We start from the raw sequence: 14,578 nt of genomic DNA, 5'->3' as shown, positions 1-14,578 counted from the left end.
CAGCAAACCTCCAGATGCACTTCCTGGCACAAGGTGTTAGTTGCTAAAGATTATCCCCCATGTTCCAGCTCCTTCCTGCCCTTCAGCACATACACAGAGATTAAAGGGGGGCCTGGCGCTGAGGTCTGTAAAAGAGCAAGACACACCCGCTCCTGTGAACTATCAGCTCTGGGCCCCTTCTCTTTGGAGAAGTCTGTGATTGTCTCTTTTCTTAAATAAAACTTGCTTTCCATACTTGCCTCAGTGTTTCTTTGGTATTTAATCTTCAACACTGGGGAAACAAGGACCCTTTCCTGATCTCCAAGCCCAGTACCAACGGAACATCTATATGTTCAAGATTACTGAATAGTGCCAACTTATTTCTAAGGAACTTTTATCAATATACACTTGCAATTGCAATGTATAAGAGATCCCATTGGTTCATATCCTCTGTATTACAAGGACTTCTCAAACTTTTTAATTTTTACAAGGACTTCTCAAACTTTTTAATTTTCAAATGCTGTTGAGGATGTGGGGGGATAGGCCCACTCATATGTTGCTGGTGGGACTGCAAATTTGTACAACCACTTTGGAAAGCAACAGTATGGAAGTCCCCAAAAGACTAGTAGTAGAAGTTGGGTGGGATGGTGCACTCCTGTAATTCCAGTGATTTGGGAGGCTGAGGCAGGAGGATTACAAGTTCAAGGCCAACCGCAGCAAATTTAGTGAGGCCCTAAACAACTTATTGAGACTCTGTCTCTAAATAAAATATATAAAAGGAGTTGGGAATGTGGCTCAGTGGTCAAGTGCTCCTGAGTTCAATCCCTGATACCAAAATAAATAAATAACATAAATAAACAAATATAAAGGACTTGGGATGTGACTCAGTGGTTAAGCCCAAACAAGGTCCAGGTTGACCTCAGTAACTTAGAGAGAACCTGTTTCAAAATGATAATAATAATAATGAACAGATGAATGGACAAAGGAAATGTGGTACATATTCACAATGGTGTTTTACTCAGTCATAAAGAAGAATGAAATTATGGCATTTGCTGGTAAATGGACAGAACTGGAGAACATCATGCTAAGTGAAATTAAGCCTGAACCAGAAAGTCAAGAGTCAAATGTTTTCTCTCATATGTAGAAGCTAGAGCAAAATAGGGGGAAAGATGGGGGCAGTCCCATGAAATTGAAGGGAGTTCAGTGAAATAGAGGAAGGGGATGGAGGGGATGAGGGGAGGGATGGGCAAAGGGAGAAACGGTGAAATGAAAGCGACCAATTTTGCTATGTACACATTGTACATATATGAATATACAACAGTGAATGTCACCTTCACCTTTTGTATACCTATAAGGCACCAACATAAAAAAACTAAATAAATAGAAAGAAGACCAGTAGAGTAGAGGAAAGGGAATAGGGGAAGGCAGGAGGGGAGGGAAAAAGGAAATACTGGGAAATGAATCAGGGCAAATTATATTCCATGCATGTATGATTATATCAAAATGAACCCCAATAATATATATAACACAATGCAATATAAAAAAATTTTAAAAACAACCAAAAAAATAGAATCAATTGCAATTGAATTTACAACACATCACATCTAGATTTATAGCAAACTGTAAAAGCAATGGACAATATGGCATTCTAGCCACATGGAGTCAATATAGAACTAGAATTCCAACCAGAGAAATTAGGAAAGAGAAAGAAATAAAAGAAATCAAAAATCAAATCAGAAATCAAAATCACTCTGTTTGTTGAAAACATAAAACATAGAACTCCAAAACTCCACCAAAACAATCCTGTTAGAACTAATAAGCAAATTCAATAAAGTTGCATGATACAAAATCAGCATACCCCAAAATGTTTTACTTCTCTCTACTAACAATTACCATAACAGAACTTATGAAACCTATTCCAGTTACAAATGTATCAAAAAGAATAAAATATTTAAAAATAAATTTAACTAAGAAAGTAAAAAATGAGCACCATTATGGTTTGGATGTGAGATGTCCCCCAAAAGTTCGCATGTGAGACAATGCAAGAAGGTTCAGAGGAGAAATGATTGGTTTGTGAGACTCTTTCATTTTTTAATTTTTTTAAAGATTTTTTTTAAATTGTTGATGAACCTTTATTTTTATTTATTTATATGCAGTGCTGAGAATTGAACCCAGTGCCTCATACATGCTACTGAGCCACAACCCCAGCCAAGACTCTTAGCCCAATCAGTGAATTATTCCCTTGATAGGGGTTAAATGAGTGGCAGCAGAAGTAGTAGGGTGTGGCTGGAGGAGGTGGGAACTGGGGTCGTGTCTTTGGGGTATATAGTTTGTATCTGGCCAGTGGAGTCTCTCTCTCTGCTTTCTGATCATCATGTGAGCTGCTTCCCTCACTATGTTCTTCTGCCAGGATGGAGCTGACTATATATGGACTAAGACATCTGGAACTGTGAGCTCTCAAATAAACTCTTCCTTCTCTACACTTGTTCTGATGGGTCTTTAAGGCACAACAATGAAAAATCTGACTAAAACAAGCACCAAAATCTATAAATGATAAAAAGTATTAAAAAAGACAAAAATAAGTGTAAAATAGCACATGCTCATAGACTAGAAAAAATAATACTGTTAAAATGCTTATACTACCCAACATTATCCACAGATTCAATATAATTTCTATCAAATCCCAGTGGCGTTTTTCACATAAATGGAATAAACAATCCTAAAACTCTCTTGGAACTATGAAAGGCCAAGAATGGCCAAAGCAATCTTGAAAAAGAAAAAGCAGAAAACATAATACTAGCTGATTCTAAATTACTCTACAAAGCTGTAGTACTCAACATGCTACAGACGTAAAAACAGACCAACAAAGCAGTATAACAGAACAGGGAATACACATACAAGTCCGTGCATACATGGTCAACTAAACTTGGGCAAGTACACCAAGAGTAAAACATAGGGAAAGGAAATTCTTCAATAAGTGGTGTGGTAAAGACTGGATTAAGAAAAATGAAGAAAAATGAAACTGTATTCCCATTTTATACTATATATGAAAATAAGCTCAAAATGGCTTAAAGGATTTAAATGTGAACCTTGTAGAAGAATAAATATGAGAGAAGCTCTTTGACACTGTTTTTTTTTTTCAGATAAGACATGAAAAGCAGGCAACAAAAAACTAAAATAACCAAGTATGACTACATCAAAGTAAAAAGCTTCTATGCAGCAAAGGAAACAATCAACAAAATGAAAAGCCAGTCTAAAGAATGGGAGAAAGTGTTCACACACCATGTATCTGATAAGTTAATATCCAAAATATAGAAGGAACTCACACCTCTGCATAGCAAAAAACAAAACAAAACAAAACAAAAAAAACACACCAAATTCTTTGACTTAAAATGGGAGAAGACCCTGAGTAGACATTTCTCAAATGAAGTCATATGAATGACAATCAGAGGTATATAAGATGGTGCTGAACATCACTAATCATCACAGAAATTCAAATCAAAACCACATTGAGATATTACCCCATACATGTTAAATTAACCATCATCAAAATGTTTGGAGATAACAAGTCTTGGCAAGGGTATGGAAAAAGAGAGCTCCTGTACCCTTTTGGTGGTGATATAAATTGGAAAAATTGTGATGGGAAACACTGCTGTGGTTCCCCCAAAAATTAAGAAGAGAACTTGCATGAGACCCACAATCCAACTTCTAGATACATGAGAAGGAAATGAAATCAGAATCTCAAAGGGAGATGTCTGCACCCCCAGTTTCATTCACAATGGTCAAAATATGGAAACAGCCTGTTTCCTTTGATGGATGAGTGTACATAATTTCCCCATTTGTTACCCCATAGAAGAACCTGGAGGACATTGTGCTAAGTAATATATGCTAGAAAGAAACAGAAAAACAAATACTGTATCTCACTTATACAGGGAATTTTAAATAGTCAAACTCACAACAAGAGAGGAGAGAATCATGGTGGCCAAGGGATGGGGTAAAGGAACAGGAACAGGTTGATCCAAGAGTACAATCTCTCAAGAGTGTTAGAAGGAACTGCATGAGTCACTGGAGAGAAGGAGAATGTCACTTTGTATTTGTGATCATTATAAGAGGTGGGTATGCATCAGAACATGATTCTCTGGGAGTGATTAAAAATAAAAATATTTAATTTTTTTAAAAAGTACAATCTAAAAATATTTAAATTTTTAGAAAGTATAATCTTTCAGTTTTAAGATAAAAAATTTCTGGGGATGTAATGTACATCATCAGTGATAATATGTGTTGATTTGTAATCATTGTACAACCTGTCCATATATCAATCAAATCATCCCATTGTACACCTTGAATATATACGATCTGCCAATCAAATATTTTAAAATGATAAATGAATACAATGACTGCCATAAGTTATATGCCCTCACTTCTCTGGATCTCAAGCAAGCATTAGTGGGTTTTGAGAAAAGTCGTGATACTGATTTTAAAAACTAAACAGAGGCCCTTTCTGAATTGTGAGTCAACAGGGAAAGGAGAGCAAATGTCCACCCCTTCTATTTACATGGTCCCAGATTTCCTATCAATACAGGTTTAGTTAAAGAAAGGTTTAGGTTACAAGTGTAGGGAATATAATTCCCCATTCAAGACTAGGATTTTTTCCAAACATTTCTCTCCAGAATACCTACTTTGAAGAAAGTCTTATCATCAAAGGAGATAATTAATTCCTGTGAGAGAAGGCAGCAGAAACAGAACAAGCTCCCTCAACCTTTATGGAAACCTCTTTAAATAGCTATGCGGTGCAAGGTGAAAATGTTTTGTTATCATGCACATATTCACAGCAGGATTAATCCATAGCCAGATTAATCCACCTACATTTATTCCCTCCACATTTCTGCTTCTTGCCTGGCAGGACCAGAGCCATATATAGGAACCAATTCTTCATGTGTTTCAAGTAAGTCCATTCTAATTGAAATCCTGGGTTTTCTGTGAAGAAGTTTCTCAGTCCTAGATTAGATGGGAATACTTACTCATAAGAATGTTTTCATTTTTTCAGGCAATTTTATTTTGGTAATTGATATGCAAGAAAAGGAACATGTTTAATATATACAATTTCTTAATAGCTTTTGATTTGATATTGAAATTTATTGTTTTTTCTCTCTCTTGGTGTGTTGGAATTAAACCCTGGATCTTGTGCATGCTAGGTGAGCACCCTACCAATTGAACTACATCCCCAGACCTGATATTGAAGTTTCTGAACAAGCTCCTTCTAAAGAAACATAGCTTTAATATTGAAACTTTTATTTCCAAGAAGAGGTCAATTTGAGACTGGATTGTTTCTGAATGCCTCCAAACATCATTAGGATCATCTAAGATGACTAAGGTAAGGTTTTCAGTAGTGCTGATGCTTATTAACCAAGGTTACTTTCCACATACAGTAATAACTATAGTTTGACACTTCCAATATAATTATAGCATCTTTCATCCTCACCCCAATTCTTCAAATATAGTTGGTAAATATCATTAACCTAGTTTGCAGTTGAAACATTTGAGACTCATGGAGATTAAGCAATTTGTAGGACAAATTCTCTCTTGACACTAGACACCATGCTTTCTCTGAAACACCTCTAATAATCCAGACAAATCATAGGTGTGAACTTCTGTTTTTCTGATTTTTCTTGATGCATTACCATCATACATAATACATTATGTACATATATGGACATGCAAATAACATGATTTTATCAATTTCATTTCCTATTAACTCCCCTTTCCCTTTGCCGTCTCTCACCCCAACCTCCTTCCTCAACTCTGCTAGTCTCCCTTCTATTTTCATGAAGTCCCTTTTGTCATATTTTCTCTCTAGCTTCCATTTATGAGAGAGAACACAGGACTCTTGACTGAGTCTGGCTTATTTCATTCATCGTGATTTTCTCCATTCCATCCGTTTTCCTGTAAAATGATATAATTTCATTCTTCTTTAGACTGCATAAAACTCCACTGTGTATATTCACTTACTTTTCTTTATCCACTTGTCTGTTGATAGACACTTAGGTTGGTTCTATAACTTGGCCATTGCCAATTGCACTGCTATAAATGTTAATATCATTATTGCTATTAATTATGCAATACTTTATATTAATTATACTTTAATTATTTTGGGTAAGTACCAAGAAGTGGTATAGCTGGGTCATATAATGGCTCCATCCCTAGTCTTTTGAGGAACTCCATACTGTTTTCCATAAGTGGTTGTACAAATTTACAATCCTACCAACAGTGCATCAGTGTTTCTTTCCCCCACATCTTCACCATCATTGTTAGTCGTAGTCTTTACCATTGCCATTCTGACCAGAGTGAGATGAAATCTCAGTGTAACTTTGACTTCCATTTCCCTGATTGCTAAAGGTGTTGAACATTTTTTTTTTCAAATATTTGTTATCCACTTGCATTTCTTATTTGTTTATACAAATTTAAAGAAAACAATTCAAAGTTCACACTAATAGAATGCTTTCAATTTTAGGAAAACAAGCAAATTTAAAATGAATTAAAAATTTTAGCAATTATTTATGACAACAGAGAAATAGGTCTGGGCAAATATATGTTGAAATCACAATATAGCAGAGAGTTCTAGAATGAAAGACAAAAATAATATACTTAAACAAGTTTTGACTGTATAAGAGGTGCTAGCTAGGGAAAATTTTAAATTATAGTTAATAAGGTAGTGCATTTCTATGAAAAAATATGTATCAAAAATTATAGAGATAATACAATATTTGGTATCAACTCTTTAGGTGTAACTGCTTAGAAATTCACACTTTTTGAAATATAAGCTCTTTAGTAGTAAAAAATTTTTTTTTCCCAGTAGGACCTGGTACATGAAAGTTTCTCAATAAATATTTGTTGAATCAATATAAGTGGATCCTATTAAATTTGGTTATTAAGCAAAAAGAAGACTAATCATAAGGGTTTTAAAATTCAAATATACTTTTTACCCAGAAAAGTTATAAATGTGAATATTAAATGGCATGGAATAACTGTTCAGTCCAAATACAAACATGTAGAACCCTTCCTCCTGTGGATGACATTAGTCTCTGTGGCTTCTGTGAGAGCAATATTGGAAATGATTCTCCCTGAACTTATTCCATGGTTGAATATTTCTGTTTATTGCTGTACCATTGATTCTTCTTATCTCCTAGGTATAAACCTACTTATAAAAATAAAGTCCTATGTGTATCTGAAGCTCTGTGGTGAATGTTCACATGTATGTTCTTTTGATGGATTTTCAGAACAAACCATAATGTGATACTATTATTCTCACTTTATAAACGAGGAAACAAGGATGTGAGGTGCCAGGAAATGAACCACAGGTAAAAGAAGCAGAATGGAAAAGCACCACGATTCTAACCCAATATGCTTCTGATTCTAAATTTAATATACTCAACTACCATTGTTATTTTAAATATTTTGCTAAAGAGTCAGTGTCCCATGCTTTGGAGGGATTTGAAGAAGGAAGAGGTGGAACTGAGGGAGAGACCAAGATAAAGGAGACTTTAATGAACGTGAAACTACACTGTTCCTAATATCTGGGAGTTCAAAGATGTCATTACCTATGTATGTATCAGTGCAACTGTTAATGAAATTGCTCCATCAAAATATTCCACTGAGGTAGTGGTAAAGTAGTTATAATTATAATGATCATATCAAGTGGTGATTACTAATTCAAATTGTTTATTATAACACAACAGTATAGGATGTGGGTTCTGAATATGGGGGAAAAATTAAGAATTATCTGACCTAATCTCAGCTATGACTTTCATGAGCTGCTTGATCTTAGAAGTGTTACTTAACTTCTCTGTGCTTCTATTTTCTAATAGTGAAGTTAAGCATAACATGATAGTATAATTATTTGAATTTATAGTAAGCATTAAATCAGCAAATGTCTGAAAAAAAATTTAAAATACTCTGCCATTAAATGAATTTATTTTGTATTATCATTTTAACTATTAATGGTATGTGATTCATATGCTGTTATTATAACTATCATTGTGTTAATGCCATGATCAACATTCATTTCCATCTCAAGAAAACCTTTATAGGAATTCACAACTCAGTAGAACACAAGCATTTATTATTTATCAGAAGGATGAAGTGTAGTAAATTTAAGATTGCTTTAATGACTTTTTTTTCCCCCAGATAATGTAATTCATTTTCACATGAAGTAAATGGAGACTAGGAACAATGTGACAGAGTTTGTTCTATTGGGACTTACAGAGAACCCAAAGATGCAGAATGTCATATTTGCTGTGTTTTTGCTCATCTACATCATCTCTGTGGTAGGAAATGTGCTCATTGTGATCACCATAACTGCCAGCCCATTACTGGGGTCTCCTATGTACTTTTTCTTGGCCTATCTCTCCTTTATTGATGCCTGTTATTCTTCTGTCAATACCCCTAAACTGGCCATAGATTCACTCCATGAAAAGAAGACCATCCTATTCAATGAATGTATGACTCAAATCTTTGGGGAACATTTCTTTGGAGGTGCAGAGGGCATCCTGCTTACAGTGATGGCTTATGACCGCTACGTGGCCATCTGCAAGCCCTTGCACTATACAACCATCATGAACCGAAGGGTATGTGGCCTCTTAGTAGGAATAGTGTGGATGGGAGGCTTTCTCCATGCAACCATCCAGATCCTCTTCATCTTCGACTACCCTTCTGTGGCCCTAATGTCATAGATCACTTTATGTGTGATCTGAACCCTTTGCTCAATCTGGCCTGCACTGACACTCACACTCTTGGGCTCTTTGTTGCTGCCAACAGTGGGTTCATCTGCCTGTTAAACTTCCTCCTCCTGTTGGTCTCCTATGTGGTCATCCTGCGCTCCCTGAGGACCCACAGCCTAGAGGGCAGGCGCAAAGCCCTGTCCACCTGTGTCTCCCACATTACAGTGGTTGTCCTCTTCTTTGTGCCCTGCATATTTGTGTACATGAGACCTGCATCTACTTTACCCATTGATAAAGCAGTTGCTGTATTCTACACTATCATAACTCCCTTGTTAAATCCTTTAATCTATACCTTGAGAAATGCTCAGATGAAAAATGCCATTATAAAATTATGTGGGTGGAAAAATATTTCAGGTGAGAAATAGATGTTCCAGTGCTCAACATTGATTCAGCTGAGGCAAGTGTCCAAAGGACATCACAGATTTAAAAAATATTTACAGGATAAAGCAAAACATTACCCACTTTAATTCACAGATTACGTGTTGTGGGGAGCAAAAGTGACTCCAAGAAAAGAAGAATGTCTAAATTAGGACTATTCTGCATATGTGGAAAATTTTACCAAACTGGAACTTAGTTTTACTAGTCATTCAGTGTATGGATTCATAGACTTTTCTCCTCATAGAAAATGAAATGACAAAATATATTGGTATTAAGCAGTAATATACAATACTCCAAGGAGGTGAGCCCTGAGATTATTCCCATTTATAGGTAAGGAGTCTGAAAGTAGAAGGAGGTTAATAAAAGAGACATATTAATAAACTAGCAATCAAAATATGACCGACTTTCCAGACCATACTCTGAACTCTGATATGACAGATCTGATGATTCAAAGGTCCGATAATTCAAAGATTTACCATTGGAAAGCAGAGAGTGTGCTGACACATAGCATATATTAACTCATTTTGTATTCCTAAAGGTCTTATAATTTTTCATTGTATACCCTTTAATATATTAAAATGGATGACCATCTGTTACCTGAAGCATTCTGATATCTACTATAAGGCTCTGATAGTAATGGGCCTGCCTTTGAATCACTGATGAGTAGGTAATTTAATTTGCATCGTTTTCCTAAATGTCCTTGTAAACTTCAGGATGATTCTGTGTTACCAATATCACCTATGCTGTGCTAACAACCCATCAGAAAGAACAATCACTCAAATAAAAGAACATTTGATTGTCAGGCAGAAAAGTCTGTTTATTAATTATAAAATTATTCTCCAAAAAGGACTTGCCTGCTAGAGCAATAGTTGTCACAGGTAGTACAATGTCTGGTGCAAGATAAATACTGAGACTAAATGAATAAAAATGTTAAAGAAGATCAGTGAAAGTTTAGAGCGAAAAACATATATATATATATATATATATATATATATATATATATAGTATTGGAGACTGGGAAATCTTTCCTGCTCTTATCTGATTTGAACTCCAAGGAGAATTCTAGCTAGACCCCTTGGGGGAACCATGATTTGTTTTTATTCTTCCTTAAATTGAAGAATTGAAAGAAATTCTCAGCATACGAACAAATAGTTTGCCTTGAAATATTCTCTGCTCTCAACAAGATGGCATTATCCTGATTGTGAGCTCCTTTTTTTTTTTTTTTGCTGTATTTTTTGGTTTACTCTGGGTAATATTTCAATATTAAAAGTTATTTGTAAAAATATGTGGCTTCATCTGTACACAAAGCTCTTTCAGAATAAATGCATTCCTTATTTCTCCTATCCCTCTTTCATTGATCAACAAATATCTTGAGTTCAAAGAATGTTTAGGCACACTGACATTTGCAAGATTTTTTTTGTTGAAAAATATTCATTGGTAGCCTCACAAAGGTCACACTGCATGTGCCAAGTTGCTTATCATTTATAGGTTTCAATATTTTGTGTTTGTCCTTAACTTTTGACAATTTTATTATAAAGTGTCTTACTATAGGATTTATTCTATTAAGTGCCTGTTGAATTTCCTGAATCTATATTTCTATTTCCTCCCCATGAGTTGGGAGGTCTAGAAGGAACGGACCGCAACACAATAAAGGTGATATATGGCAACCCCATAGCTAACACCAAACAAAACCCTGGAAAGTAGAAAGTTTTTCCTTTAAAATCAGAAACAAGACAAGTTTGCTCACTCTTGCCTCTTTTATTCAACATATTAATGGAAATTGTAGCTATAGAAATTAGACAGGAGAAAGAAATAAAAGGTATTTGAATGTCATAGAAAGAAATGAAATTGTCTCTGTTGATGAAGTGATTTATAAAGAGAAACCTAATGATTCCACTGAAAAGCTGTTACAACTGAAAAATTTGGTAAAGTTTCAGGTTTCAGTACAAATTCAGTAAACTTGCAGTATAAAATCGAAATGCAAAAGTCAGTAACATTTCTGCACATTAAGAACAAATTATTCAAAAATAAAATTAAGAAAATGATCCCATTTATAATAACACAAACTATTTAGAAGTAAATTTACTCAAGAAAGCAAAAGAAAGAAATACATGAACCCACCTTTTGACCCAGTTATCCCACTCCTCGGTTTATACCCAAAGGACTTAAAGTCAGCATACTACAATAACACAGCCACATCCATGTTTACAGCAGCTCAATTCACAATAGCTAGATTGTGGAACCAACCTAGATGACCTTCAGTACATGAATGGATAAAGAAACTGTGATATATACACACAATGTAATATTATTCAGCTATAAAGAAGAATAATATTATGGCATTTACATTAAATGGATGGAATTGGAGAATATCATGCTAAGTGAAATAAGCCAATCCCCCAAAACCAAAGCCTAATGTTTTCCCTGATAAGTGGATGATGATACATAATGGGGTTGGGGGTTGTGGTTGAGAGAAGAATGGAGGAACTTTAGATTACGAGGAGGGAAATGAGAGGAGGGGTATGAAAAATGGTGGAATGAGACAAACATCATTACCCTATATACATGCATGATTACATGAATGGTGTGAATCTACATTGTGCACAACCATAGAAATGAAACGGTGTACCCCATTTGTGTGCAATAAATCAAAATGCAGTCTGTAAAAAATTAAAAAAATGAAAAAAAGAAATATATGTATATTGAAAACTACAAAACATTGATAGAAAAATTCAAAAAGATACAAATAAATGGAATGATGTTCCATGTTCATGGCTTGGAAGAATTAATATTGTCGTAATGTCTTCACTAGGCAAAATAAATACATATACAATCTACAGATTCAACACAGTTCCTATAAAAATTCCAATATCGTTTTTCACATAATTAGAAAAACAGTCCTATAATTTGTATGGAAGCATGAAAGACTGCAAATAGCCAAAGTAATCTTGAGGGAAAAGAACAAAGTTAGAGGCATCATATTCTCTAATTTCAAGATACATTGTGAAGTTATAGTAATCAAAACAGCATAAGAACTGGCATTAAAACAGACATGGAACAATGAAACAGGATTCAAAGCCCAAATGTAGACCAAAGAATACATGGTCAATTGATTTTTGACAAAGATGCCAAGAACCCAATGGGAAAAGGACAGTCTCCTCAACAAATACTCCTGGTAAAACTGGACATCCACAGGCAGAAGAATTGGATTTTCATTTCATACCATATACAAAAATCAACTCAAAATAGATAAAAGCTTTAATTTTAAGATCTGACAATATAAATCTACTAGAAAACATAGAGGAAAAGCTCCTTGACATTGGTCTGGACAGTAACTTCTTAGAAAGGTCTCCAAAAGCACTGGCAACAAAAACAACAACAACAACAACAAAAACAAAAACAAAAAAACCCAAAAAACTAGACAAATGGCATTGCATCAAACTACAAAGCTTATGCACAGGAAAGGAAATAATCAACCAAAGGAAGAGACTACCAATGGAATGGGGGAAAATGTTTGCCAATACATTTGGATACATGTAATATCCAAAACATGTAAGAAACTCAAACAGCTCAATAGCAAAAAAAAATCCCAATTTTAAAATGGACACAAGACCTGAATAAACATTTCTCAATATAAAACATACAAGTAGTCAATGGGTATATGAAAAAATGCTCAAAATCACTAATTATTAGTGAAATGCAAATTATAGCCACAATGACATATTGGTTACACCTGTTAGAACTACTATTATCTAAAAGACCAAGTATCTGACAGCAAGGAAATACCTGAATGCTGGGTGAATATGCAAATTAGCACAGTCATAATGGAAAACAGTGGGGAACTTCTTCAAAAAATTAAAAATAGAAGCACCATCTGTTCCAGCAATCCCACTCCAAAGGATATGAAAGCAGTATTTAAATGTGATATCTGTTCCATGCTGTTGTTTTTTTTTTTTTTTTTTTTTTTTGCAACACTATTCACAATAGCCAAGATGTGGAATCAACCGCATTGTCCACTGATGGATGAATGAATAAAGAAGATGTGATACAGAGAGAGAGAGAGAAAAATTATTCATTCTTTATAAAAGAAGGAAACTCTGCCATTTGCAACAGAATACATAGACCTGGAGGGCATTATATTAAGGAAGTAAGTCAGGAACTTTAAAACATACTGCAGGCTCTTACTTATCTACAGGGGCTAAAAAAGTCAAACCCACAAGGCAAAATAGTCATTGCCAGGGGTTGGGAGATGAAGGTAACAGGAAAATGTTCATCCAAAGGTACAAAGTTTCAGTTAGACAAGATGAATAAGTTCTGGGGATCCACTGTACAGCATGTTAATTCATATTAACTCTAGTTAATATGAATGCAATGTGCTTGAGTTATGCTAGGAGAATGGATCCTCAATCTTCTTGCCAAGGATGGTAATCATGAGAGTTGACTTGGTAGTCATTTCACAATGTTTATGGGTATCAAAGAATAATGTTATATACCTTAAATGCATAATTTTTAATTTGTCACTCTTACCTCAATAAAATGAAAAGCAGCAAGACAATTTGCATGATGTAATTGTTTTATAAGATGTACTTTTTATTATAAAGTCACCACTTTTGTGACTAATATCTTCATAAATCCAAAATATCTGTCAAAAGCATTCATTGAACATAGTTTGGCTTATCTATGACAGTTCATGGCAATGACCGAAACTAAGTTAAAGTACATCAACTTGCTGGAATAAACTAGAGATGGGAACGTGGTGATTTGAGAAGCATGGATACAGGACTGCAAGGGGGGTATGGACAGTGAAATATCCCTGATTACATGACATTCTTTTTTCATGAGAATTAAAGTTGTCCTGTAATATTAAATGGAAAAAGATTTAAAAACATAAACAATAAAGTGCAATATGCATGTGGATCATCATTTACTAATGCTGTTGACCTAGTGAAAATATCTGGGACTATTTGGATATACTCTACAAAGAACTCATGTGAAAAGTTTTGACAGACTTTATGACAAGGTTCATTCACCTCCTTTCAGTCCAAACTGTTTGGGTATCTGTGTTGTTTCCTCACAATTCTGTAATGACTTGGAGGATACTGTATAGCTTGTACTGCAACAACTACTCCAGGTTCCATTCTCTACCCATTCTTCTTAATTTCTTGGTTATGTTGGTGTTGGATATCTTTCTTGTTGACTTACCTATGATTTTTACCTTTCTGTCAGTTTGAAGTTTCATTCGCCTTTGGATATTAATTCTAGTTTTGTCTTGGTTGCTACTTCATATTTTTTCATAGCTCTCTGCCTTCTTGGTACATTCCTGTCCCTATTCTAGTGCCAAAGTCTAACTCTTAGAGTCTTGCCAACGTTTTTTTATAAAGGAGCAGAGACTAGATCATTCATACTTGGAAGAGAACTATACTTAATGAACCTGAAATTCAGTT

The 14,578-nt window shown here is 34.7% G+C and overlaps 1 protein-coding gene across 1 annotated transcript; it reads left to right on the top strand.

The window, feature by feature from the left end:
• Nucleotides 1-8,192: 8,192 nt before the first annotated feature.
• LOC124958606 (olfactory receptor 4C46-like) lies at nt 8,193-9,121 on the top strand. Its single transcript, XM_047516839.1, is given in 2 exon segments — nt 8,193-8,676; nt 8,679-9,121. Coding segments are annotated over 2 exon segments (927 nt in total).
• Nucleotides 9,122-14,578: the final 5,457 nt, after the last annotated feature.

Source organism: Sciurus carolinensis, chromosome 11, assembly GCF_902686445.1.
Source record: "Sciurus carolinensis chromosome 11, mSciCar1.2, whole genome shotgun sequence".
Taxonomy (NCBI): Eukaryota; Metazoa; Chordata; class Mammalia; order Rodentia; family Sciuridae; genus Sciurus; species Sciurus carolinensis.
The sequence above is the reverse complement of the archived record's forward strand: the minus strand, read 5'-3'. Positions and strand labels throughout refer to the sequence as shown.